This window comes from Syngnathoides biaculeatus, chromosome 5 (assembly GCF_019802595.1).
Source record: "Syngnathoides biaculeatus isolate LvHL_M chromosome 5, ASM1980259v1, whole genome shotgun sequence".
NCBI lineage: Eukaryota > Metazoa > Chordata > Actinopteri > Syngnathiformes > Syngnathidae > Syngnathoides > Syngnathoides biaculeatus.
In genome coordinates, this window is record NC_084644.1 from 1,182,076 (window position 1) to 1,208,460 (window position 26,385).

At 47.2% G+C, this 26,385-nt stretch overlaps 1 protein-coding gene across 1 annotated transcript; it reads left to right on the forward strand.

Annotated features, from left to right (window-relative positions):
* Nucleotides 1-5,042: 5,042 nt before the first annotated feature.
* On the forward strand, nucleotides 5,043-25,480 carry nr2f5 (nuclear receptor subfamily 2, group F, member 5). The gene is made up of 4 exons (XM_061820157.1): nucleotides 5,043-5,891; nucleotides 19,501-19,781; nucleotides 20,599-20,845; nucleotides 24,968-25,480. Exons 1-4 carry the CDS (start codon nucleotides 5,495-5,497, stop codon nucleotides 25,288-25,290), a joined length of 1,248 nt encoding a protein of 415 aa, XP_061676141.1. The 5' UTR covers nucleotides 5,043-5,494; the 3' UTR covers nucleotides 25,291-25,480.
* The last annotated feature ends 905 nt before the right edge of the window (nucleotides 25,481-26,385 follow it).

The window sequence follows — 26,385 nt, forward strand, 5'->3', positions numbered from 1 at the left end:
ACCAGACCACGGCGGCCAGCTAGACAAATAAACGAAGCTCAAGGAACAAGCGAGACGTTTTCCCACCAGCGCCACAGTCGTCAGGCAACCGCTGCAAAAAAACGAGTACAAATGAACACCAAAATCTGAGCTCAGCGAGAGATTCTGTCGTATTCTTCGTTGGGTGCCTCGCCGCGTCTCGTGCTGGCATTTTCCTTTTTTGGATCAGTATTTTGTGCCCGGCAGGTGGGTTTTTTGGTCTTCTTAGTGCGGGGGTCTCGATTCGGGGCAGGGGGTCTCCGACGACCTTGCCGCATCGGCAAGAGGTCGGCTGCGTGATCTGAGCCCGGCACATCCGCAACCGTCGCGGGCCGATCTTCAGTTTCGGTCGGGCCGCACAAATCTTTGCGACCGCGGTTGGATTTTTGGATGTCAGGACGACGGAAATTCTTGCCTCGATGTTGTTTCTGCCCGTCTTTCTGGAAAAAAATAAGTTTTCCCTTCAAATAATAGAGAACAAAATGGTTTTGGTTTTTGACGAAGGGCCATTGCGGCCACGGCCACACGTCAAAAATGCCGCACTGTGTTGGTGTTTCCCACTTTTGGCAGAAACCACATCAAATCTTGCTCAACAATATGTATGGATACATACTTGAGTATTGTTGTAAAACAAAATGTACACTTGGTGGTAGCGAGCTGGAACTGACTTGGTGTAACTGCCAACTCGGTTTTGTGCCAGACGATCATGAGATACAAAATATTTTTTATTGACTGCTACAGCAGATTCCAATTTCCAATCACAGCAAAACGCGTTGGCGGCGTTTACGCTGGGCTCGGAGGAAAAGCTACTCGCTATTTACAGCGCTTAAGCCAAAGCGTCAGGAAGCTATTAGGACAAACACCATCATTGCCAAAAAAAAAATGTGGGGGGGGGGGTGTGCCGGGTGGCAAATCTGCTGCCAAGTGTCACGGGTCAGGAGACCGGCCGGAGTCTTCGCCGGCGTCCTGAGCGCTGAGTCGGCAGATGGCACCGGATAAACAAATAAGCAAATAAATCCTGGGGAAGACCACCGACCCCCCCCCCCCCCAGACCCAGACCCAAAGCGGGGGTCAGAGCAGGAAAAGATAAATCTTGCCTGCGCTTCGCCACCGTTAACCTCTTAATCAACCCCAATCCGACCCGAGGAAACGCGGACGGCCGACTAAACGGCGGCACACGTGCCGAGGAAACGCCGCCACGTGAAAGCCGAGGCCTGCCCGCGACCGCAATAAGTCGCAGGCGCCTTCAAAAAGTTCGTGCCACCAGCGCTATGCGGGTTTTCCTCGTGGACAGGTCTCAAACTCGAGGGCCCGTGGCCACATCCGGACTACTACTGCATTTATAATGCCGAGTGCCGTCGCCATTTAGAGCAGTCTGAAGACGTTTGACAAATTCGGTTCTCCCTTAGAGAAGGGGTCAGAAGAAGCTCGGTCATCCGCGAGGGGCTCAACGTCGAGCCGCTGCTCCTCTGCATTGAGAGGAGCCAGATGAGGCGGCTGGGCCATCTCCTTCCTGGTGAGGCGTTCCGGGCACGTACCACCGGGGACGACGTCTCTCGGCTGGCCGGGGGATCCCGAGGCGACCCCTCCGGAAGAGCTGGAAGAAGTGGCTTGGCGTCCCTGCGAAAGGTGCTGCCACCCCCGACCTGACTTTGGATATTCGGGAGAAGATGGTTGGATGGGTGGATGATTTCCGACCTTTCTTCCATTTCATCATCAAAAGAGCAACGGAAAATTCCCTTCATCATCGCCTTCCTCAATGGCCTAAATCGGAATTCACAATTGTTTGATCAGTGTTACAAACTACTAGACACGTGATATCACTTGATGATGTCGGAATTTGTCATAGTGGCTCGTTTTCCGCGGCCCTGGAGGGGCCCAAATCGCTCGTGAGTCTTGGGACGTACGCGCTGCACGTGGCAAATCAAGAGCATCCGGATTCTGAATTGCGGTCGTTTGATACTGGGTCACATCTTGGCTTCATCTGGCACGTCGCACATGCTAACTAGTGTTGTAGGCAAGGAGGCTACGTGAAGGTGGGGGGGGGCGTCCAGGCGGGTGGTCATACGCCTCCGATTGACCGCCGTCGGAACCTCCGGACGTAAAGCTGTGAGCAAGCAGGTCATTCTGATTTTTGGGGTTATTTGGGTATTTGTGTAACACACTCAGGTTACATACCTGACTTCATCTAGAGGGCGACCCCCCCCCCCCCCCCCGTCCCTGTCCCCCTCTTCCACGGCCCCTTAACTCCAGCTGTCGGGAAACGCCACCGTAAATTAGCGGACGGCCGCCACGTTTGCCAGGCCATCCGGTCCAGTCATGTTTACACCCCACCCCGCCGTAGCACAACACTCGCGGTAGCGGTGGCGTCTACAAAAGCCCCGCCCAGCTCGCCATCCATCACAGGCGCCAAACATTCACTGAAGATGTCGTTGGGAACAGCGAGGCTCGGCGTTAAAGTTTTAGTGTCGCAGTTTGTGTCGGGGGCTGAGGGCAAAGTTTTCCATGGCTGAGACTCGAGGTCACACTTGCAGTTAGCGGGTCGGCGTTCGGTTCAAGCCCACCACGCAGCCGAGCGCGCGGGGTTCGGCGGCAACAAGCGACGTTGCCGACGAAACAGTCAAAAATGAAAAATGCAGCGAGACTTCGTAGAAGAAAAAACAGACAAAGCAGAAGAAAAAATTGCACCCGTGGCTAAAAAGCCAAAGCAAAAACATCGAAAAGTCGTGAACGTACGACATCAAGAAAAAGAAAATTTGGAGAATCTGTAAATTGTTGTAGCTCGCGTTCACGTTAGCATCAAGAATCCGCTCGACGTTCAGGTTGCGCTTGGTCAGTTTTCATTGCCCTGCGATTTCGCCACTTTTTCCTCGATCGCTGACAAAATGTCAGACATTTGGGCCCCCAAATCTTTTCGTCTCAGCGGTTCTCCCGGGCCCGCGGACCAAAGTCGACCCGTCGCGTGCGTCACTCGGAGCGAGCCGCTCCCGGTCTCGCGAGCTGCTTTTCTGTCCCACCAACTCGATCGTGTCGCCTTTCGCTTGAATTATTGGCCTGCGAAGTCCTGGAGAGGCGGACCCGGTCAGCCAATCCCCCTCATAGCGAGTGGGAGTGGGGGGGGGGGGGCCTAATTGGCCGCCAGGTAAGGTTACATGTGACAGCAATTAAGCCGAGCGCGGGGGCAACTTTATGGCCTCTGGGCAGCTTCCCTCTGGGACCTCCAAAGTGGTCTTTACGGCTCAAGGAGGCGCTCCAGTCGCCAAGTCTTGCGCAAGTCAATCACAGATGCCGCTAAACTCCTTCAGGAAAGGTCCCAAAACATCGCCCCCCCCCCCCCCCCCTTTTTGGAGGAATTCCACAGCTGGTATTTTCATGCTAAAAAATAGACCGAGAGACTCGGAATTTGGCGAACGCGTCTATCGGGACGGGAAGCGGCATAAACCAGAAATTCCAGCGAAAGTTTAGGGCGAATTCCAGGGACGCGAAAAACTGGAGTTGCACTGACGGGCGCAGAATTTGGCGAACGGGATGCACAAAAGAGGTCTCGAGGACCTGAACCCAAAATTGAACAGGAAGTCAGCCATTTTGACAGTTTTGGATGAAATCATCTGAGCATCTCAATGGCAACAAGAACAAAAAAGTCGCAATCACGCAGAAAGGAAATCGGCCAGGAGGTCAGCCATTTTGAGCCGTGAAATCAAATTGGGCCCTGCGACAAATGCTTTCCTTCTATATTTTCAACATTTACGCCTGCGACATGTCAAAGACTTTTTTGACTCGAACTTCATTGAAGTGAAGAAAAAGCTTCGTGTTACGGATCAAATGGGGGATTCGAGTCAATTGGGGAAGTTTGACGTTGCTCTTGAAGCGGACGCTCAGCTCCGTGTGACAAATCTGGAAAAAGAATCGTCGCCACAAGCCGCAGTTTCTCGTCGATGACCTTTGCGGACCACGAAGTCCCCTAAAAAATCAACCCTTTCTCAAATGGCTGACAATTTGACATGCCCCGACGGGGCCTTTTGTTGTTTGCTCATGTCTGCTGCTCGTTGTTGTTGTTGTAATACTTTTACAGAGAATTGTATCTCCTATCGTGGGAGCAAAAAAAAAAAAAAGGGGGGGAATAATTCAAGGACAGTGAAAAATAGAACATTTACTGCAGTAAACATTTGTGCACCTTGGCTATTTGTACAAAAAAGATTGGATTCTAACATACTTTTGCATTCTTTTACTTCCTTTCAACAGGTTCAAGGGACAAAGTGCACGCAAATGTCATTTTCTGAAGATCTGAACAATTCAGAAATACTAAAATAAAATACTTCAAACCTACATTAAATGTAATTATTGGGTTTTAGGAGGGGACCCCATAGAATCATTTGTAAATCGTTGTGCCTTGGCTGCTTTTCCAGATGAACATTTTGAATTTGATTTATTGTTTTAAATATACATGCCGACAACATTGCGGAACATTCTAAAGAACTCGTCATCCTACTGAAGCTGTAAAGTAAAAAAAAAAAAAAAATACAAAAAAATGTATTTAATTTGTTCTCGTCAATTAAATATTCAACCTACTTCAGAAATAATGTCATGATAATAATAATTATGTATTTGCTCCATCAGACGATCACCATTGGCTCGTGTGATTGATCCAAAATCAACCCCCCCACGTCAAAATTGATGGGACTCGGTCCCGGCTCCGGCCGATCGCGGCCCCCAGTTTTTTTCCACGCGCGTTCATCCCGCGTGACCACTATTTGGCGCTCACGCACTATAATGACACCCCCCCCCCCCCACGCCCCGCCGCCCATGAGTCGGCTGGAGGGGGCGGAGTCACGGGAGGGCCGGTGCCCCTTTCCCCGCAAATGTACGCCCTTCCTCGGGGAGCGCAGCGAGCGCCTCGTGGTGGATTTCGGCGGACGCGTGCGTGTTTTGGGGCCTGCGTGTATGTGAGTGCACGCTAGGGAGCGCACGGCCACGCAGCCACTCGGTCGGGCTCCCACGCACTCAGTCAGTCGGTCGCTCGGCCACCAGCGAGCAGCGTCAGCCCGGACGTGGACGTGGGACGTGAAATGTGCTCAAGTCGAGCGTGAATCCTTTGGACTAACAACATCATCATCATCTTCGCTGTGGTTAAAAGTAGCTTCGAGCTTTCTTTCTTTCTTTTTTTTTTTTACATTTTATTTGAAATTCTTCTTTTTGGGGGGTGGGGCGAGAGACTCCTTTTTCCCGGGACGCGGGTTCGACGCGGAGGACGCGTTTATGGATCCGTGCGCGACCCCCGGCTGCACCCGGACGTCATCCGACGCTCAGCGGTCGCTCCTCGGTCATGACTCGGCGCTTCTGCCCCGCTTGTGAACTTTGATCCAGAAAATTCGCTTTTTCTTTTTCCTCGTCCGCTCCTCATTTTCGTTTCGTTGCTCCTGCCTCCTGCGTTACAAAAACAAATAAACAAACCAAACGCGTGTGTGGAGGGGATAGCATGGCAATGGTAGTAAACCAGTGGCCAGAGAACATTTCCGGCGACCCGGGCTCGCAGCTGCAGATTTGCGGCCAGGATCCCGGCGGGGGCGGCGGCGGCGGCGGCGGCGGCGCGCCCGGGACGCCCGCCGGCTCCACGCCGGGCACCGTGGACGGGCTGTCCGGGGACAAGCTGCAAGCCAACGTGGACTGCATGGTGTGCGGGGACAAGTCGAGCGGCAAGCACTACGGCCAGTTCACGTGCGAGGGCTGCAAAAGCTTCTTCAAGCGCTCGGTGCGCCGCAACCTGTCGTACAGCTGCCGGGGCAACCGCGACTGCCCCATCGACCAGCACCACCGCAACCAGTGCCAGTACTGTCGCCTCAAGAAGTGCCTCAAAGTCGGCATGAGGAGGGAAGGTAAGCCCGGGGGCGCATCTTGCGGGCGTGGGCTTTCTTTTTCTTTCTTTCTTTCTTTCTTTCTTTTAGGTTTTTTTTTTTTTTTTTTGGGGGGGGGGAGAGGCGTTTTAAATCATACATCATCGGTAATCATTTCAACTATTAAAGCACATCAAGAAAGCAAAGAGTCAGTTGACATGTTCTTCGATTGGAATCATTTTAAACTTTTTGTAATTGTTGAACCCAAATGAGAATTAACAAAAAAATATATAGAAATATCCCCGTGGTTCACATATTTTTGCAACATTTCCAGCCACTGCGAAATGAATGACAGAAAAGAATACAAAATACCGTCGGACTTTGAATTTATTGAATTTGCTACTTTTTGTTTCCATCTTCGTGAGTTTCTTTGTTTTGCTTCAAGCATTTGACAAGGCAGTCATGCCGTGAGCGCTTTTCTGCATGGAAAATGAGATCAAATTTCACTTCGTTGGTCAGAATGGGATTGATTTACAACAAATGAGGTATCTTTGTACATCATTTTATGACAGAACACATCAAAACTCTTCGACTCGACAGCAGAAAGTCTATAATTGACTCGTTTATCCACTTTTTGTGACGTTTTTTGTTTGTTGAAATTTTTCAGATGTAAGATATTTGCTTGAGAATCTCTGTGACAGAGATTTATGGTTAAAAAAAAATAATTTGTCAAAAGTGCCTCAGGTGAATACAAATAGCAAAATGTTTTGCATTAGTCATGAAAGTTTTAATTAAATAAAGTACGTGGGCAGATTTGAAACATTTGAAAGAAAAAAAAAATGTTCCTAACCTACCGCCTATGCGCATAAAATTTTGTCCCTTGTCACATCGGGACAAATATGATCACTTTTTATGCACAACTTTAAAAACAAACTTGCCTGAATTTCCGTTCAGGTGAGAAAGAGAGAAAGAGAGAAAGAGAGAAAGAAAGAAAGAAAGAAAGCACGACGACATCAGAACTTTTATGTTGCATTAGGAACGGGTCACTTGGCGCCAAAAACAGAGTCAAGCAAACAGCTCGGTGGCTGAAACCAGGGAAAATTGTGAATAATTCATAATTGGCAGTGTTGGCGTGGGGTTACGCAGGTCCATAAATATACGCAGCATGGAGAAACATCTGATGATGATTGGATCTCATAGCACAGATGTGCAAAACAAGTTTTTTTTTTCTTTTTTGCTATCCCAAAACAAGATCATTGCAAAGCCATCTTACTTGAAAGTGAATGCAAATATGGATTATGTATGATATATATGACTGGAAGACTTTCTGGAACATCCACTGACAACCCAGGTTAATCCTGGCTCCTCCCTGACGTACAAAGTCTCTCAATCGAGATGTTTGACTTTGACGTACTTCCTTGACACCGATGACTTGTGTTCAAAGTCATGGAAAATAGTGGGGGCAGCGTCGTTTGCCTCCCCCCCCCCCACCCGCGCACGGTGTTTGCACATTTGTTGAAGCACCCGCAGAAAAGCCACACAAGCGCAGGAACGCGTCCGTGTTTGCGTGGTTTTTCTTCCGGCACTCCTGCGTCTTTGACATTTGCATAAGCGCTGTAAAAAAAAAAAGATGACCTGTTTTTTTTTGTTCAAAAAGAATGTGTGTGTGTGGGGGGGGGGTGCAATCTTGCTCCCGTTTTTTTCCTCCCAAAATGAATGATATCCAACGCGAGGGGCCAGATGTGGCCCCAGTGCCGTGAGTTTCAAAGCCAGGGTCAGCAGGGGTTGCTCAAGGACACCTCAGCAGTCTCTCTTAAAGGGTCAACAGCCTCGTTTTTGCACTTTGCCTCCATTCAAAGGCGAGAGAGTCACCTCGGATGATCCGACAACCCCCCCAACCGGCTTTCCAGGTCACGCACTGCGCCCGTCTCGTAAATTGCCCACAAGCCACAGCGACTCGGTCATGCGAGGAAATCTCCTGATGAGCCGCAGTATTAAAAGTAAATTAAAAAAAAAAAAACAACAACAACAACATCCAGAATCCGCTCATGTGATCAAAAAAAAAAAAAAAACAAATTGGGGGAGTCCTGAAATGAAAAGAATGTAAATAAGAAGCACCCCCTCCCTCCCTCCAAATGTAATTGCTTTTGCTTTTGTAGCTAACGGGAATCATATCTATTTTGCTTCAATTATTCAAATGTAATTCAGAGTGTGTGCCACCCATAGTGTGGGGTGCCCAGGGTGTGCCGGGGGGGTCACGCCCTTGTCCTCAGATACGTTAGAAGCACCCTTGGGACAGTCGTCGAATTGTATTTTCAATCCAAGATGGACCAGCAATTGCCACTAAAAAAATAAAGAATACGTATATTTTTTTTTCAATCAGATTTTCAACCAAATTTTACTTGTTGCGGTTTCCATCATTTTTTAAACAAACAAAAAATAAAGTTTAAAATGTATTTACTTTGGTGTTCTTTTTAAAAGTAAATGACAGTCAAGACAGATGGTCATCTTTTCTTTTTCAAATCAATTTTCAATAGTGCTCTTCATTCATTCATTCATTCATTCATTCATTCATTCATCTTGTGTAGCGCGTCCCCTCACGCAGTCAGAGTCCAGACCTAAACCCAAAGGCAAACGTGTTGCGGGCAACGCCACAGACAGACGCTGCCATGGCACACTCGCGTGGACGCGCTGTCAAAAGTATTCCACACGACTATTTTTATGTAGTTTTGAAAATTATATCAATTGAATTTCAATTAAGATGATTTTTTTAGATAATTCTGTAATTTGGTGAGATTAAGATACAGATGGCATTGTGCATCATTCTGCTTCTTACGTGTAATCACATTTTTATCATTTGTTTTATATTCATTTTTACATGCAAAGAGCAAAAGTCTACATTTGACACTCAGATAAGACAAAGTGCTCATTTTGCATTTCATTTATTTCTTTATCATTGAAATTGTTAAATCAAATGAGTAATACATCTTGTCAAGACTTGTCGTGCAGATATAAAACATTTTTATCGATGGTATAATTCATACATTTTCATTACATTTGAGTTAAAACAGAGCAGTTCTAATTCACCGATGTTTTTTCCACAAGTTTTTTTTTTTTTTTTGATTATTCTTATTATCATTTTCCCAACATTAAAACAAAGCTGCCGTTTTAACTCATTGACGGGAAACGAGGTCACGGCCGCCGACGGCTTCAGCGGACAAAAGAGAAAAAGCGCAAGAAACAACTTGGAGCCGTTGGAACCCGACAGAAACGTCGAGTTCGCTTACGGTCGCGTTCGAATGAGACACGAAAACGCTGCAAGTCGTTTTTTCTTTCTTTCCGGCTCTGCGTGCGCTGGTGCGTTTGAGGTCAGCGGGATTAGCGGCTGTCCTCAAATCCTCTTTGCCGTCCCGCCTCGTGTCGATCAACGCGTCCGTCGGGACCCGTCGGCCAACAGGAAGTGCGCTTTGAAAACACAACAGCGCGTTCCCAGGAAAACAAACATTGTCAACGTGAATATTTGAGCACGCCGCCGCCGCCATGATGATTATTTGATGGCGGCGTCCGCGGGAAAATCAAGCGCGCCGCGTACACGGCGTAAAGCTGTTAGCTAACATGTCATTCAGAATGATTTTTTTTTTTTTTTGTAGTCGACTATGAAGTGAGCAAAGTCGAGTCGATTATTGGATGACGTCGTTGATATTGTTTCAGCGCAGCACGTCGGCCCACCCCATTGACATCGGTGTTGTACACGGGTGTTGCGCTCTTCTTGTAAACGGGTGGAAAGCGTAGCCACCAATTTTAGCAGGTAAGACCGACGTTACTTTACAATTACGACTCCGGGACAAGGAAAGAGCAGGACTTCAAATAGTAACTTCAGTCATTATTCCGTGAAAATACAACAAAAGTACCAAAGTACGCAGTACCTGCTTTTTAGTCAACACATGAATGTCAATAATACATGTATTCTTTATAAAGTAGCATAAATTAAGGCAAATGTGGCCACAAGAAATTCTCGCCAATCAACTTTCTTTGTTTCTAGCCAAGACGGAATCATATTCTGGCAGTGGCCAATGCCCGAGTTTCTCTGCTAGATCAAATCATATTAATCACAAAAGTAATAGCAGATTAAAAACATTTGCCCAACCGCATTGACGTCGGTGTTGTACACGGGTGGGAAGAGTAGCCACAAATCTCATCAGGCAAGATTGACGTTACTTTACAATTACGACTCCAGGACAAGGAAAGAGTAGTACTTCTAAAAGTAACTTCACTTCAACAAAAGTACTGATTACCTGCTGAGTAGCTCGTGATTCTTTTTTAATCACCGCATGAATGTCAACTAAACAAAGATATAAATCGGGAATGTGCAAATTGAGATATTTATTGCCCGACAAAGTTACAATAATCTCATGTGTTCTTTATAAAGTGCCATAAATGAAGACGAATGTAGCCACAAGAAATTCTCGCCAATCAACTTTCTTAGTTGATACCCTAAACGGAATAATATTCTGGCAGTTTCTCTGCGAGATCAAATCATATTGATCACAAAAGCAATAGCAGATAGAAAAAAAAAGAAAAGAAGAGGAGTAGCAAACAGAATACACCTCCATCTAATGGAATAAAGCACCGTTTGTTCTTAAGTCAAATAATTTGGTCAAAGTGACGTACGTTGCATTCAGACTCACTAAAACCACTCGGTAAATGTAGCACTTTACTAGCTAGCTATCTGAGAACGTTCTTGCTAGCACACAAATGGTATCCGTGCATATTTGGACGCAACATTTTGGTGAACAAGATGGCGCCGCTCTCCTCGTTTTAGCCGCCGCTGATTGCCGTCGTCTCGCTTGTACGAATATTCAAAGACAAACGATGATCGCGATAGCCGAAGCGAGCGAAGCTAACTGCTACGCTCTTCCACCACCGTCTTATTTTCGTGCTCTTGTACTCTCACTACAAACCAGACAGACACCAAAAAAAAAAAAAAAGTCTTTTCTGTGTTTCCAATCATTCGTCAATCCCTACTCGCTACATGCGGAGTAGACATTTGAGAGACTGGACTACATAATTGACGCGAGGTCTGAAACCATCGATCGAACGCCCCGTAATCACTATACGTACAGGGATTTTAATAGAGTCGACCATATAATCGATCGAGTCATTAAACTCTGCCTAATCGAGTAGTTCAAGGTCAGTTAAGGAACAATTAATGGAGCACTACGTAATAACTACACGGGGATTTGAATCAAGTAGACTATGTAATTGATTCTAGGGCTGGAACGATTAATAACTAATAACTCCACATGGATTTGAATCACGTAGACCATATAATTGACCTTAGGGCTGGAACTGTTTCCTAATCATTTTAAATGAGTGAACTATGAACTACGAGTTGACTCAAGGGCGAAAACTATTAACTTGAAGACTCCCGTTTTTTTTTTTTTTTTTACTCCGTGGATTGCTGAGTATCTGTACTCGGTAATTTCCTCCCAAAGATCTTCCAGGAAGGTTTTGGTCCTTTGGAAAGGAGTCAAGCCGCGTGTTGACCAGAACCCGCCGCGGGGCGGCCGGCCGCATAAAGACGCCGTTCATCGACTGCAAAGTGCGACGGATTTTGTCTGTTAAATAATTAGCACGTACAAGTGTTTGGTTTGATATCGTCTTGACATTTCCAGTAGACACGCTAAAAGTTTAATGACCTCCCCGCATGAAGAAGATTCGGGTTTCTTCCCAGCCGCCCCGAGGGCCACGTCTGACCTCTTCGTATCATTGGACAACGCCGGGTGTCGAGAGCGACGACGTGTCTGCTGCGGCGTTCCTCGCCTGAGCTCGCACAACCGCCGCTTGTTCTCCTCCAATGTTTTGCGTTTGCCTGCGAGAACCAAACAAAGGCGCCGGGCGAGGAAACAAAAAGTCGGCATGACGGGAAGTCGGAGTCACAAACAAAAACGGCAATGGCGGCCTTTGACATTTTGCGTTTGCCTTTGCGGTATCGAGCCATGCGGATCATTTCAATAAAACACCGAAGGCCACGAAACAAAAAGTTGGCAAGACGACCCGACAGGAAGTCTAAAGGCCTCTTTGTACTCACGCGTGCGCCACATAGTTCGTCTTTATACCGCAGTTCGTCTCCTCGCCAGAGGCGGCGCTACGCCTGCTATTGGCGAGGACTCCCCACGGGGTGGGCTTCCCTCAGCGCGTTTTGGCCCTTTGTGAAGCGGCGACAATGGCGAGCGTGGAAGCGCGTCCGCTTGAACAAACGGACCGATGATGCGTCTCGTTATGCCGCAAAATCGACCGGGAAGGCGGCGGCGCAGGTGCTATGCGGGGGAAAAGGCGAGTAAATCATCAAAGCATGCGACTAAAACGGACCAATCACAAAAGATGAGTTTCGGCGTGATTCAAGGCGGGCCTTGTCGGAGTATAAAGAGGCCTTGAGTAACAAACAAATTTGCTAATGCTAACCTTTAAAATGTTACCGTCGTTGTTCGGTGTCCGTTCGGCATCTGGGACGCACAAAAAATGTACTCGGATACGTAAAATATTTGCATCCATCAGCGCATAAATTCACACCTATGTGCAAGTGTAAAATACAACAAAGTGTTTCAGCCGAACACGCAAAATGTTCATCGTTGCGATTACAGCCGGCGCGCCAATCACGACGCAACCAGCCGCCGGCGGAACGGCTTTGGCTTCGGTTTTAGGGTCTTCGAGAACACTTTCAAACAGAATATGTTGAAAGAGAAAGAGTGGAAGAGCGATATATCAAAATACATAAACCGTAGAGTACAAAAAAAAATACAGTGTTTGCATTCCAGAGGGACTCCCCTTCAGTCGTTGAGATTTCCTGATTCACAATGATTTTATTCAATATATATTTTTCAAATGAACGGACCGCTTGATCGGTTATTGGAATTTTATTCTGCCGAATTCGGAAATCGTCACTGGCCTCAAAAAGACGATATCGGTCGGGGCCTAGCGCGAGCGGTGGCCCCTAGTGGCCCGCGGTTGCACAGCCCGCTAAAGTTAGCTTGTTTTGTGCTGTCGTCGTCGGCGTGACTTCGCCGCGTCTCAGTTGGCCAAACGGAGTCGTCGGGCTGCGGTTGTTCTATTGGATCACTTGACATTTAAATGTGACCAGATTGAGCTCGGAGCCTCGGGCTTTTTTTTTTTTTTTTTTTTAGGGGGGGTCGGTAAGGGTTTCGCTTCCATCATGCGTCATCTTTTTTGCTTTTTTGTTTGAACAAGGAAGTTAATGTTTACCTGTTTGGGCACTCATGGATTAAAAAAAAAAAAGAGAGAGGAATAATTGTTGATGATCAAATCAGGAATTTATTCGGCTCATCGGCGGCTGGCTAATACCAAAAAATGAACTCGCGCACCCTTCGCCTCCCGCGCGTGACCCATATTGAGCAAACAGCGGCGGCGAATATAGGTCAAGCAAAACTAAAACATCCGTAGCGCACAAAGCCAGATCCAAAGTCCACATGGGAGAGTATCATCGCCTGGGGGGCGGGGGGGGGGGTTCTCTTCTCATCCCAGGCGCTATGACGCTAATAGTTGTTAGCTTGCACGTTTAGCCCGTGCCAAATCCGACACTTAATCCAAGTGACATCCGCCCTTCATGAGGAACCCGATCCAAAAAAAGGCACGACGGGGACGGACGGACGAAAAAGTGCTTTGTTGTGATGCGCATTGGGAAATACACGCAGATCAAAACGATATCACTGAGCTATTTGTTCAACAACAATAGTAAAAATAATGGTAATAATAATTATGTGTATTATTACCATGATTCTCATTTGCAAAGCCTGACGCTAGCAACCAGAAATCGATTTGAATTTTGAAAGATGTCTTGCATGTATAAGATAACACATAACCCGATTGAAAATATAAAATCAAATTTAAAAGTTATAAAAATGCAAAAAAAAAAAAAAAAAACACGTAGAAAATGCAATTTCCTTCTGATGCGCAAATTTCTTTAGATTTATCAATACAATGAAAAGTTGACGAGCAGTGGGAACAATATTATATAAAGAGTCATCGTAATCATAATGATTGCAATAATGAGCATGTTAACACTCGTGTAAACTTCAAAACAATAACATGCTTTGAATCATAAACAGCGAACAACTTGTTATTAAAAAAAAAAAAAATCAGCTATATGACTGGAAAAAAACAAAATAACAGTTTGAACGTCGATTAAAAAGCAAGAAAAATTTTGGCTGGTCTATTAAATCGTGTTAGCTTTTTCATTTGAGAGTTAATAGTAAGATTTAGTTTGAAGACAATGACTCGGGACAAGCCGAAAGAATCTTACAGTCGAGTTTAGTGAAGGCAATTCCCTTTGCTGAATTTGTGACGCCCCCTGGAGGCCGCTGTGTCCCTAGCATCTGCCAAATAGCCGGCGGAATCAGTAAAACATAATTAATGGCACATGTGTTGGATTCCAAAACTGTTTATTGTTTTTAATGAGGGAGTTATATTTTCCACTGAATAAAAAAATTGTAATTTCAGGAACAGGATTGACTTTTTTTTCATTTGTTTTTTTTTTTTTTTGTTTTGTTTTACAACACAGTTCAATGTCAAATGCTCCCAATTATTTATTATTGAACTACATTAATGATATTAGAAGGCATTCGATTCATCGTTTCAGCCCGACAGTCAACTCCACAACATAAACATCGTCATATTGTGATTTTGGAGTCGGGAATGAGTCCACGAAGATATTTATGTTGTTAATTTATCTTGGCTGTATGAGCTGTTCCAGTCCTTGAGTCCGCTACGTTATCCATGATATAAAAATCGCGATATTTCCGGGCCACATGAGCTGTTACTCGAGTCATCGTTTCCGTCCTGGAAGTCGACTTTTTCCAGTCGTGCGTGATACAAAAATCTCTTTGAAGCGATTCGGGAGGTGGGGAAAAAGTTGAAAAGATTCCAAACGCGGTAAAACTGCATCCGGAATCCTTCACGACACCTTCGTGACTGTGTCGAGATTTGAAGTGGAATCTTTTCGCCATTCTTCAGTTCTTCGTTTGAGCTTCCAAATAATCTCAACACAATGTGAACGTCGTTATACGGAGAGTCCTCGAGTTAAGACGGTCTCGACTTTAAGACGCCCGTCCATCCCCCGTCCGCCATTTTGTCTGGCTCACGCTTGTCCGTGTTTGTGCGCCGGGAGTATCTTCGCATTTTTCGCCCGCCTTTTAGCAATGCTAAAAATGCTAAAGGAAATGCATTACCATGGAAACGAAGCTCAAGATCATAAACGGATTGGAGGAAGGGGGAGACACCGACACCGCCGAGGCTTCAGTCGGCCGACCGTGGTGACAATTATTAAAGTGAAAGCCCGTATTTTAGCGCATGTGATGAAGGGTTCCGTTGCTCTGTTGGATATTAAAAAAAAAAAAAAAAAAAAAAAGGGACGTTTCTTTCGGCTAGTCCGGTTAGGTTTTTCCGGCGGATGCCCGTCCTGATGCGACTTCTCTCAGGTAGCGGAGGCCCCGGCGGGATACGAACTCACAACCCCTGGTTTACAAAACCATCGCTCTAACCACGAGGCCTCACCTAAGTCGGCTTACAATGACGACAAAACCAGGTTCTTTGGTACTTGTCGAGACGGAGAGGATCGAGGACCAGGTTCCTTGGCAATAGCGAAGCGCCGCCTCCCCTTCTTCTTCTTCTTCTTCTTCTTCTTTTCATCCACCTCTCAGCAGCAATGCAAAGTACATCATCTTGTTTATTTCAAAGTATTTGTTTTTTTTTTATACAAAGTATTTTGGTGTAAATTCTGACTTTAATGGTGGAATCTGAGTCGAAATTCGAGTGAAGTCGCTAACTGTAGGAACGGATCTCAGTCGTAGACCGAGGACTCCCCGTCTAGGGCTTACGGAGTCAATGATCGGCAACAGAGGCAATGATTTGGTTAGGCTCCCGTGCATATTATTTGATTCATCTTTTCAGGCCGAGAGTCCACCGTATAGTGCGCAAGAGGAAATCCCGATGTAATGATTGGTCATCGTATTGTGGTGCTTTACATAATTCCCCCTACGGGACCTCGAGTTAGCTGACGAGGTTCCGCACGGACGCGATTGTTGGTTACACTTCCGGCGTGAGAGGAAGTCGAGAGTGAAAAAGGAGGTTTGCTCCTGTGTTCGACGCGCCGCCTCCGCCTCCTTTCCTTCAGCGCTACAGTGTAATAACAGTTTTGAAAGTCTTTCAATCGCACCTATTTATTATTTATTCATCCATGCATTATCTTCTTCTTGTCCTCTCTCACCACATCAATCAACCTTTCCTTTGGTCTTCCGAGCCGCGTATCCTCACAAGGGTCCGTCCCAGCTAGCGTCGAGCCAAAGATGTCAGTCGCAGGGCAGATACGGACGGCATCACTGAGCGGGAATCGATCCCACGCTGCCTGTGCCAAAGTCAGGCGTTTGTACCGCTACACCGTCAGTGACTCATGGTTGATTCATTTTTTTCCTCGTTTTTTTTTTTTTTGGTCATTTTGCCTCAAATGAAGCCAACGTCCTGGTTTGCGCGTTCACGTTTCGTTCCTCAACTCCTGCAAGCCTCAAACAAACGATTGTCCGGCGTGATGCCCGTTTAAAAATAGCTGCCAATCTTTTTTTGTTTTATTTTTTTTTTTTGTCAAACATCTCGGAGCGCCGCGTGAATCACACGCAGCCACTGACTGGACTGACTAATTAATTCAGGAAGCGCCTCGTCGGTCTCAAAGACTGAGGCGACGGCATCCTCGCAGCAAAAAAAAAAAAAAAAGTCAGGCACGCAACGCTTCCTCATCTGTCTGCGTCACTGCGCCCCCCTCCTCGTCTGCTTCTTAATTTGCACTTAATTTCCGACTGAAAGCGGAGCCCACGACTAGCGTTGAACCCCCGCTTATCACGGATGGTCCGTTCCCTTCCTGACGCAACCCTTCTCAGGGAGCAGTATTTTAGATATATTTTGCTCGGCGCTAAAAATGTGCCGGCCGCTTTACGGCGTTGTTCATCGCTGCCGTCGCTGTCCGCCATGAACGACACCACCGAGCCGGAGGCTTTGCGGCGTTGTCGTCGCACGCGGCTGAGTGCGGCGTCGTCAGCGGCGTTGTTCAGAGCCACCGAACGACGGCGAGCCCAACGCCGTCCGACGCGCACATCCAAACATTTATAGCACGCCTGTCATTCGTACGCGGATCTTTTGTTACGTTATGAGAGACGGATTACGTGGTCCGCCCCAAACTATTATTTTTTTTTTTAGTAGCTGTATACACACCTACCTGCTGTCATTTGGAACCCACGAAGCTCTCGTCCTTTGCACCCGTGCGATCCATTTTTCACGACGAAGCGGGTCTTTTGGAAAAGTACGAAGAGCGAATCCGTCCTCCGGACTTTTCAGACAATATCCAGCAATCCAACGAGCCGGCGTTTTGGGCAAGACGCTGAACTCGATATTCCTCTCCGGGTCGGAATCGCAGACGAGACTGGCGTCCCTGATTAAAAGAAGGAAACACACAACACTGAGCTCTAGTTTTAATGTTAGATGGCGTCCTGGCTGGGCCACCATTTTGTTTACGTTGGGAACGAGCGGTTGGCGTGGTCGCCACGGGCGCCGTTGTGCAAGCCAGGGTAGCGTCGATATGACGTGCAAGCTGTCATTCCGTTGGATTCGATTCCTTGAAGCAGTCTGAGGAATATGTCTTTTTGCCGGTCCACAAACGACAGTACGAGGCGGTCGGGCTCGTCTTTGGATGGTCAGCAAGTTGCAAAAGCTTGAACCCTTCTTGCAAGAACCTGCGGCGGCGGCCTCGTTTCGGACCGGAGGCGTCCCGGCCTTCCTGGAAGGCGGCGGCCGCTGCCCCGCCGCAGGCAGACTTCTCCTTCCGAGAAAAGTAAAAGCACGGCTGCCACCCTCTCGTGGCGTCGCCCTCAATTTTGACAAAACAGCTGCGCTTGCCCCCCCACCCCCCATGCGTAACACGACGCCGACAAACAGGTGTTTTCCGAGCACTTGCCATCATCATCATCATCATCAACACTGGCCCACTGGGTTGAACCTTTTGACAACTTACATGGTGGGCGGCCGTTTTTCCCTGACGTACTTGAATGCACCACAAAGAATTGCAGGTAGCGCTCTATGATGTTTTTTTTCCAAACACAAAAATAGGCTCATTTATACTTTGAAAGGTCATTAATCCAGTGCAGAGCCCACTAAAACAATACTCGGTTCTCCATCACAAAGCGATTCAAGAAGCGATTTGTTCGAAAACCAAATCGACGTTTCCCAGTACAATGAATGAAAAAAGAAATAATGCGTTCCAAGCCTAAAAATTTAGGCTTTTTAAAGCATTTTCTGTAGATTTTCCTCATAATAAACTGAATAGTAGGAATACATGTATATTTTAAATACTTTATGTCGTACAAGAATTTCCAAAATATATTTATTTTTTTGCTTAAAATGTATGTTTTAGTAGTAGAGGAGGCTAAGCTGGGAGCGCATTGCCGTATCTGTAGCGACTCGCCACCCAGCCTTGTAACCTTTTTTTTTTTAATTAGCAAAAGTGCAGAATAACTGAAACAAGCAATATTATGAGTGGGGAGCAAAAAATGTTATTTTTTATTTTTACACGAAGTAACACACAAACATTAACTTGTAACTCGAGTTAATGAAATCTTTGAATCAAAACCAAAGTGCAGAAATAACAGAGCATTATTAAAGTTGACAAGAAAGAAGCAATGCAAAACTATCAAGTGACCCGCCCCCTTTTTACAAAGAACGAATCTCGTGTGACTTCTTTTCTGAAGTGGCTCATCACAACCTCATTCGAATTTTGCAGCGCTCCGCTCCATTCGGCTTTTTTGGGTTGATGGAAGTCGTACGAGATTGTGGATTTCGTTCCATTTGATATCGGCACTTGTCGCCTTCGGCCTCATCAGACGGCATCTCTTCCTCCAACGTTTTCTTCTGCTCCTCCTGAAGGTGCAGGAGTTCGTCGCTAGTGAGCTCCCTCTTGCCTTCATTGGAGCCGTGATGAGGGTTAATAGTCGTCAATGGGAAGAAAGAAGAAAAAAAAAAAACAACAAAACAAAAAAAAAACAAAACGATTCTCTCCCGGGCCACGTCTGCGTACAGAGGCTGCGTCATACAAAGTAACAAAGCGCGTCGTGGGTGGGTCAGCTGGTCTATTTCCAGGTTTTGTCAGGGCCGTTCGAGTTCCGACTAGGCACTGAAATTCCGATTCCAGTCGCGTCTTGACATACGAGTGACCTGACTAAAGTCCTGGCTAGGGTCAGTGGATTTGAATTCCCAATGAAGAGACCACCTGACGCCCCCCATCAGGTTAGGACGCAGTCTTGAATTGAACATTTGCGATCAGCAAACTTGGTGACGAAGTGCCGGCCAACTCGCGCGGTCGCCATTAGCTACTTCCCGCTCTGTTGTGAGCAAGACAAGCCGAGAAGTCGCTCCTGTTTTTCGGACTTACTTCATTTGGAGTTTATTTAGAAAAGGATCAACCGACTGTTTCTTTGAATGTGTACTTGAGAGCACATTCAGTGGAAATTTACATCGTACATTTTGGAGCTGCGATCGCAAGAAAACGCCGCACGGTCTCCAGGATGCGACAATCGCTGTGTTTCTCGTCCGCCAGCCGTCCAACGTGGACGCACGTCCAACTCCCAGAGCAGCCCGGGCCAGTACCTGAGCAACGGCGGCGACCCGTACAACAACCAGCCGTACCTGTCGGGCTTCATCTCGCTGCTGCTGCGGGCCGAGCCCTACCCGACGTCGCGTTACGGCGCGCAGTGCATGCAGGGCAACAACCTGATGGGCATCGAGAACATCTGCGAGCTGGCCGCGCGTCTGCTCTTCAGCGCCGTCGAGTGGGCCAAGAACATCCCCTTCTTTCCGGACCTGCAGCTCATGGACCAGGTGAGGAGGGGACGCCGTGGCGCTCGCCCCGTTCGCCGCGCACGTTAGCATCACAGCTGTTAGCATGTTAGCATTACTGTCGTAGGCCCTAAATTCTTTATCTATGCCACTTGGTGCTTTTTCCGCTCAGGCAGCTACCTTGTTACCTCACGTTAGCATCACAACTGTTAGCGTGTTAGCATTTGAGCTCTTCTCTTTTATCATACCTCAGGGCGCAGATTGAAGATTTTGTTTCAATCCCCCATTCCGTTTTATATGCTGTCTTGCTATATGTTAGCATAGCAGCTGTAGTCATTTTGTTGAAAAGTTGACACAAAGATCGGCGTGTTTAATTGATTCATCGGTCACTATTTTTATCACCGATTGTTTGAAGCCATTGTTGAACGCCTTTCAGCCTCTCAGCAGTAAAAGATTTCTCTAAACTTCCATGAAATGAGTCTATTAGATTGGATGAAAGATAATACTGGATTATTATCTTTTGTGGTAAATCAAAATAAAGACATTGGCAAACATCAGCTTTTACTTTGGAAAACAATGATCAACAACTTTACCGATTTTCCACCAGATGGTAACGACCAAACGAAGAACGTAATCACAAGTGAAATGAAAGGAATTTCCTGTCTGTGATAAAAGGAGGGAATTTTCATATTTGTCAAGACAGAAAAGTTGATTATTTAAAAGCAAAAAAAATGCTAGTTGCAGCCCAAGTTAAACCCGTGTGTGAGTGGCGAACCCCCAAGAAAACGTATTTCCACGGGCGCTGTCGATTGCGGATTTTCCCGACTGGGACGGCGTTGACGATGCGGCCCGTCCCCAGGTGGCGCTGCTGCGCATGTCGTGGAGCGAGCTGTTCGTCCTGAACGCGGCGCAGTGCTCCATGCCGCTGCACGTGGCGCCCCTGCTGGCGGCGGCCGGCCTGCACGCCTCGCCCATGTCGGCCGAGCGGGTGGTGGCCTTCATGGACCACATCCGCGTCTTCCAGGAGCAGGTGGAGAAGCTCAAGGCGCTCCAGGTGGACACGGCCGAGTACTCCTGCCTCAAGTCCATCGTGCTCTTCACGTCCGGTGAGTCGCCCAGAAATATTTTCCGATCCTTCCGACGGAATTCCCGTGCCGGGTCGGCGTCTGCTGCTTTTTCTTTGACAAAATTCCCGTCAGCGGTTGTAAATTGCCACTTTTGCCTCATCGTTAAAGTAAGGAAATTGAAGGTACCGCCACAAAAAAAAAAAAAAAAAAATCCTCCGCTCTACTGCGAAGAAATATGCTTTGTAATTTACAACCCAAAATAATGAGAAACGGCCTCGTGCAGTTTTACACCCGCTGCACCGTAACAACCGCTAACACGACTTATTGCATTATAAAATCACGCAATTGAGCCCTTAGCATGGCCTGTGCCTTCGTCATACGGAAAAATTCAAGGTGGCATGCGTACCAATATCGTATTTATGCTGAAATATATGTCGGTACTTGAAAGATCACAAGATCGGTTTTGTTTGTACGGAGCGCTTTGCTGCAGGGGCGGAGCTACCTTGCAGGGGGCGTAGCTGGTGGGCGGGGCCACTTTCGTGTTTGTCAAGGCCCAAAATTTCGATAACCTGATTTCAGCCCCCTCACCATACATTTTTATGGAAAAAAAATTGGACCGTCGTACAAAAATGTTCATTTGGTTGAAATGCGATCAAAGAGAACGGATTAGACTTGACTGCACTGAACTAGTCATTCAATAGCCCGTAAAATGACAGGAGAGCACATTTGACAAGTTTGTATTTCTGATGTGAAGTCAAAATATGGTTCATTTTATGCGCTTCAGATTCAACAAAGGGTATTCATAAAACGTTGCCATGACGACGTCTTCCAAAGTACCGAATGAACGCTCGATCGCACACAGCGAGGATGGCATATGATCATGTCATATTGAAGTCCACATATATGAACATATTCCAGAAAGTCTAAATAAAAGCATTCAAGTGTACAGTGATGAGTGTATTTTGAACTATTGCGCACTTCTTCAGGCTGACGTATTGCCCTCAATGCTTTTATTTTGAAGGTGTGACTTTGGACAGGATGTGTTCCATTGCTGGGTTCTAACTTGGCCTCGTTCGCTTTGACCAATCCCGGACATTTTTTTTGGTACCAAAACCGAGCGGAGGTCACAAAACTGGAACAAAATTTAGATGGATATAAAATTGACGAAAAGCCAAAACTTGGGAAAAACTGAAATTTCCACCGCACGATATAACATCATTGATTCCAATCTTAAAAGTATTTGATCGCGTGTAGCCTTTTTTAACGGAATTATATCACATTTCATCATGTTACGCTTGTCAAAATGTATGACATGTATGATTTATCACGTAACATATTTCAAATTCATATATTGTGGACTTTTGATTTTTGGGGGATCGCACGTACAGTTTTTGAATGCTCTCGGCACGTTGGTTCGTTTCCCGAGAGATTCCAGGACTTCATCTGTGCAACAAGCAAAAAAATATATATATGTATTTACACATGCACAGTTTTGATCTTTTTTATTTCTTGAAATAAATGTCAGGTAATGTTTCATACGGGCCGCGCTTTTCTTGACGCTGATCGCGTGGGTCACTTTGCTCCCGTCGCCCGTGACGTGCTGTCACAAGCCAGACGCCTCGCTGGGAGATCATCATGTGAACAAGTTAACACAAGCCCCCCCCACCCCCCCCCCATCACCCCCCCCCCCCCCGCCTCCGCGTTTGGCCCCCCTCCCCCCGCGGCCCTCCCACCGACACCCCCCATGCGACGTGGATCTTTTGCTCCCTGCGTGCTCCCATCTATTATTCAGTCACCTCCCCCTCGTCTTGCTGCTTAAATTATGGATAGCGGCGGCTCGGCCACAGCGCGGCCGTGACCTACATCGCCCCCCCCCCCCCCCCCGTCGCTTTCGGCTTCCCATGTGACACGCTCACACAAATCAATCAGTTGAAAACATTTTTAGCCTATCGGTTTGGAAAAACACGATCCTGCTAGCTTAAATATGACAAGATGCACTTTTTTTTTTTTGTGGCCGGAGTGCCTGTTTGGTGTCATTTTTGGGTGATTGGTCACATGTTGATGTCAAACCAGTGTGATTGGCCAAATGTTTTGGAGGTGAATCATTTGCCAGGCGGCTCAGCTCTGAAAAGCTGACGATTGGGCAGCCTTAGTTCTGGTGAAAAGTGTTGAGGAAAAATCAGTCACCGAGACGCCAAATTATTTTGGGCCTTCTTCATTTGTGGCGTGACCAATAATATTCATTCATTTATGGAAAGACCCCGGCGAAGTCCGCGCCGTCTGGGTGGCGCGAGCGCCCGCAGAGCTGTCGCTTCGGCACGCGAAGTCGCTTTTTTTGGGCGGCGGAGGACAGCTCGGCTAATCTCCGCCGCTTTGTCACGAACGTGGCCGCCCGACACGCACGGCCCAAAAAAAAGAAAGAAAGAAAGAAAGAAAGCGGCCCAGCTGTCCTCCGAGCTGCGGAGAAATACAGCAGTGATTCACACAGCTTGACACGGTACGTTTTGGGGGGGGTTACATCAAAGCCCACCGTGACAAAAAGGAGCCCCGATGCAAGCTGACAGGTTAAAACGAACGCGGGGAAGAAACACGAGGGTTCACGCGGGGGTCACGGCCAAAAAAAGAGGGGGGAAAAAAAAAAAAAAAAAGAGAGCCTTTGTTTGGACTTCACACAGCGGCAAATCCCTCGTGCCTCCCCCCCCCCCCCCACCGCCGCAAAGAGTGTGAAAAGTGTAGCGTGCAAGCTAACCTCAGCTGTGCAGTGGGGGAGGGAAGCAAGCGAGGGTTGGGGGGGGGAGTCACACGCCAAGGCCCGAGTGCGTGTGCAGTTTACATTCACAAAACATGAATTATGAATTACGGTCTTACCATAATATCACCACGGAGGCAGCTCGAAAACAACCCGGGCCGCGACACGACCCAGCGACCTTGACTTAAACCCGGAGCGAAGCCCAAACCCCGACAAGGCCCGACCCGAACCGCCAACATGACCCGAACGACCGATTCTGGACTTTTTCAACAGGGCAAATTCCGTGTCAGATATCTTGAGAGAGGTTTCGTATTCCAACGTCGGCCCAGAACGTGACCAAGTTCAGTCGCAAAAAAAAAAAACAAATTTTATCTAATTGTAATTGATTAAAATCCAACCAACTCTGCGCCAACCGCGGCGCATCAGTCTGCGGCTCCAGCTGCCCACAAAAAACTTTTAATACCTCACAAACGGGCTCACTTTAGTCATTTCATCATCTTCCCAAGCGCTTTCAAAATAAGGGCACAAAGACAAAAAAAAAAAGAGTCAATCAATGAAAACGATTAGCTGACCAAGCGGTGTAAAAACCGCTAAAGTACGCAAACGTCTTTGTGGCTGACCGGTTCCCTCTGCACAAAAGTGTTAACATTAAGATGATATTAATTTAAGAGATTTCAAAAAAAAAAAAAAAATCCGGATTTTCAATCTTGAGGCGACGTACCCTCGGTTTAAGGAAGGAGGCGGAGTTTGAAAAGACTTCTCAGGTGAACGCTCCAGATGCGGATCCGTTTGCTAGCCATTTTATTTCCATGAATCCATCCATTTTCTGAACCGCTTATCCTCACGAGGGTCGCGGGAATGCCGGAGCTGACGTCGAGCAGGGGGCGGGGTTACACCCTGAACCCGTTTCCAGCCAATCGCAGGGCACACGGAGACAGACAACAGTCGCACCGACGGGACAATTTAGACTTTCCGCCGAATGCGCGTTTTTTGGGATGTGTGTGGAAAGCGGAGCGCCGGGAATCGAACCCGGAGTCCAACGCTGCAACCGCCCATTTTATTTCCAACACTATAAACGGGTGTAAGTCACAGACGACATGGCGACAGATCAATAGTATCGATGCGTGAAAAATCCACAATCGAGTGTATTCGGGCCCACATGGATGAGAACCCGCGTTGACTTCTGACCCTGCTGACCTGACCCGAACCCAATCCTTAACTTTGTGGCACTTTTGTTTGTTTGTTTTTTTTGTCACGCAAGAATTTTATTTGCTTTGACTACGAATGTCCCCCAAAAAACTTTTTTGAAAGCAGAACTTGAAACGCGGCCGGTTCAGCTCGGGAAACCCATGAAATACATTTCAGTGTTTTTGTCATAACACGTCGTTTTTTTTTGCGTGTCCTGGGCGCAGACGCGATGGGCCTGTCGGACGTGGCCCACGTGGAGAGCATCCAGGAGAAGTCGCAGTGCGCCCTGGAGGAGTACGTGCGGAACCAGTACCCGAGCCAGCCCAACCGCTTCGGCCGCCTCCTCCTGCGTCTGCCGTCGCTGCGCATCGTGTCGTCGCCCGTCATCGAGCAGCTCTTCTTCGTGCGGCTGGTGGGGAAGACGCCCATCGAGACGCTGCTGCGCGACATGCTGCTGTCGGGCTCCAGCTACAACTGGCCCTACGTGCCCGCCGCCGTGCCCCGCGACAGACCCATCTCGCTGCACTACAACGACAACGGGCCCTGAGACCAGCACCCAGAAAACAGACAAACAAAATGGCGGAGAGAGCCATGAAAACCACAAGCCATTTAAAAACAAACAAACAAACAAACACAACATTTTTTTGACAAGGTTTTATTGTGCGTTTATACGACAGAGAGAAAAGTCACGATTGTGTCCGTATGTACAGTATGTCGGCCGCTGGGGGGGGGGGGGGGGGGGCTGAGTTCGGCTTCTCGACTAGATGGGCATCAGTCCAAAAAAAACAAAAACAAAAAAATGATCACGCCAAAGTCCGATGCAATGGTTTTTATTGAGGGAAAACCACTTTGGGAAGCACGGCGCCCTAGCGGACGTTCACATCTGCATCGCGATTCTCAGCTTGGCGCACGTTGGATTCACGAAAGATGATATCAAGAAGAAATCAGCGTTACCATTATTTGAGCAGGAACGCGATCGAGACCAGTTCCGACCTGGAGGATGCAAAGGGTTCCGCGTCTCGTCTCGCCCGAGGGCACTTTGGCAGCAGAAAGTCTGAGACGGGATTCCAACTCCCGGCCCGTCGAAGACCACCTTTTCCATAGCTATGAATGTGTGTTTGTCCAAGCGCGCCTCCCTCGCCGAAATTCAGTCGGGACCCCAAATTCTTGCGCGTTGCCAACGTTGAGTACAAATTTGTTTTTTTTTTTTTTTTGTAAACGTGCCCCACCGTCAGATGGCGACCATTCCAGGACGTATCCCGCTTCTGCCGCCAAAAGTCCGATTGGCTCGATGTTGTTTGCCGTCGACGCCGCAAAAACTCCAAATCGCGCTGAAATAAGTACAAAAAGAATTCACAGTGGAGTAAAAAACAAACACACACACAAAAAAAAACTCCACTGAACCTTAGATTTTTTTTTCTCAAGTAAAAATGATCTAAAAAAACAACTGTTTGATTAATCATCGTGTCAGCCGTATAGTCCACTCGGCAAAAAAAATATGTATTCCGAACAACTCAAAATATGTTGTCAAATTAGCGCAATTAAAAGAAAGCTACTTACAAAGTTTTTTTTGGGTGTGTTTTTACCGGTATCAAGCCCATTTTTTACTTGAAATATTGTAAATTGAAAAAAAAATTGCCAG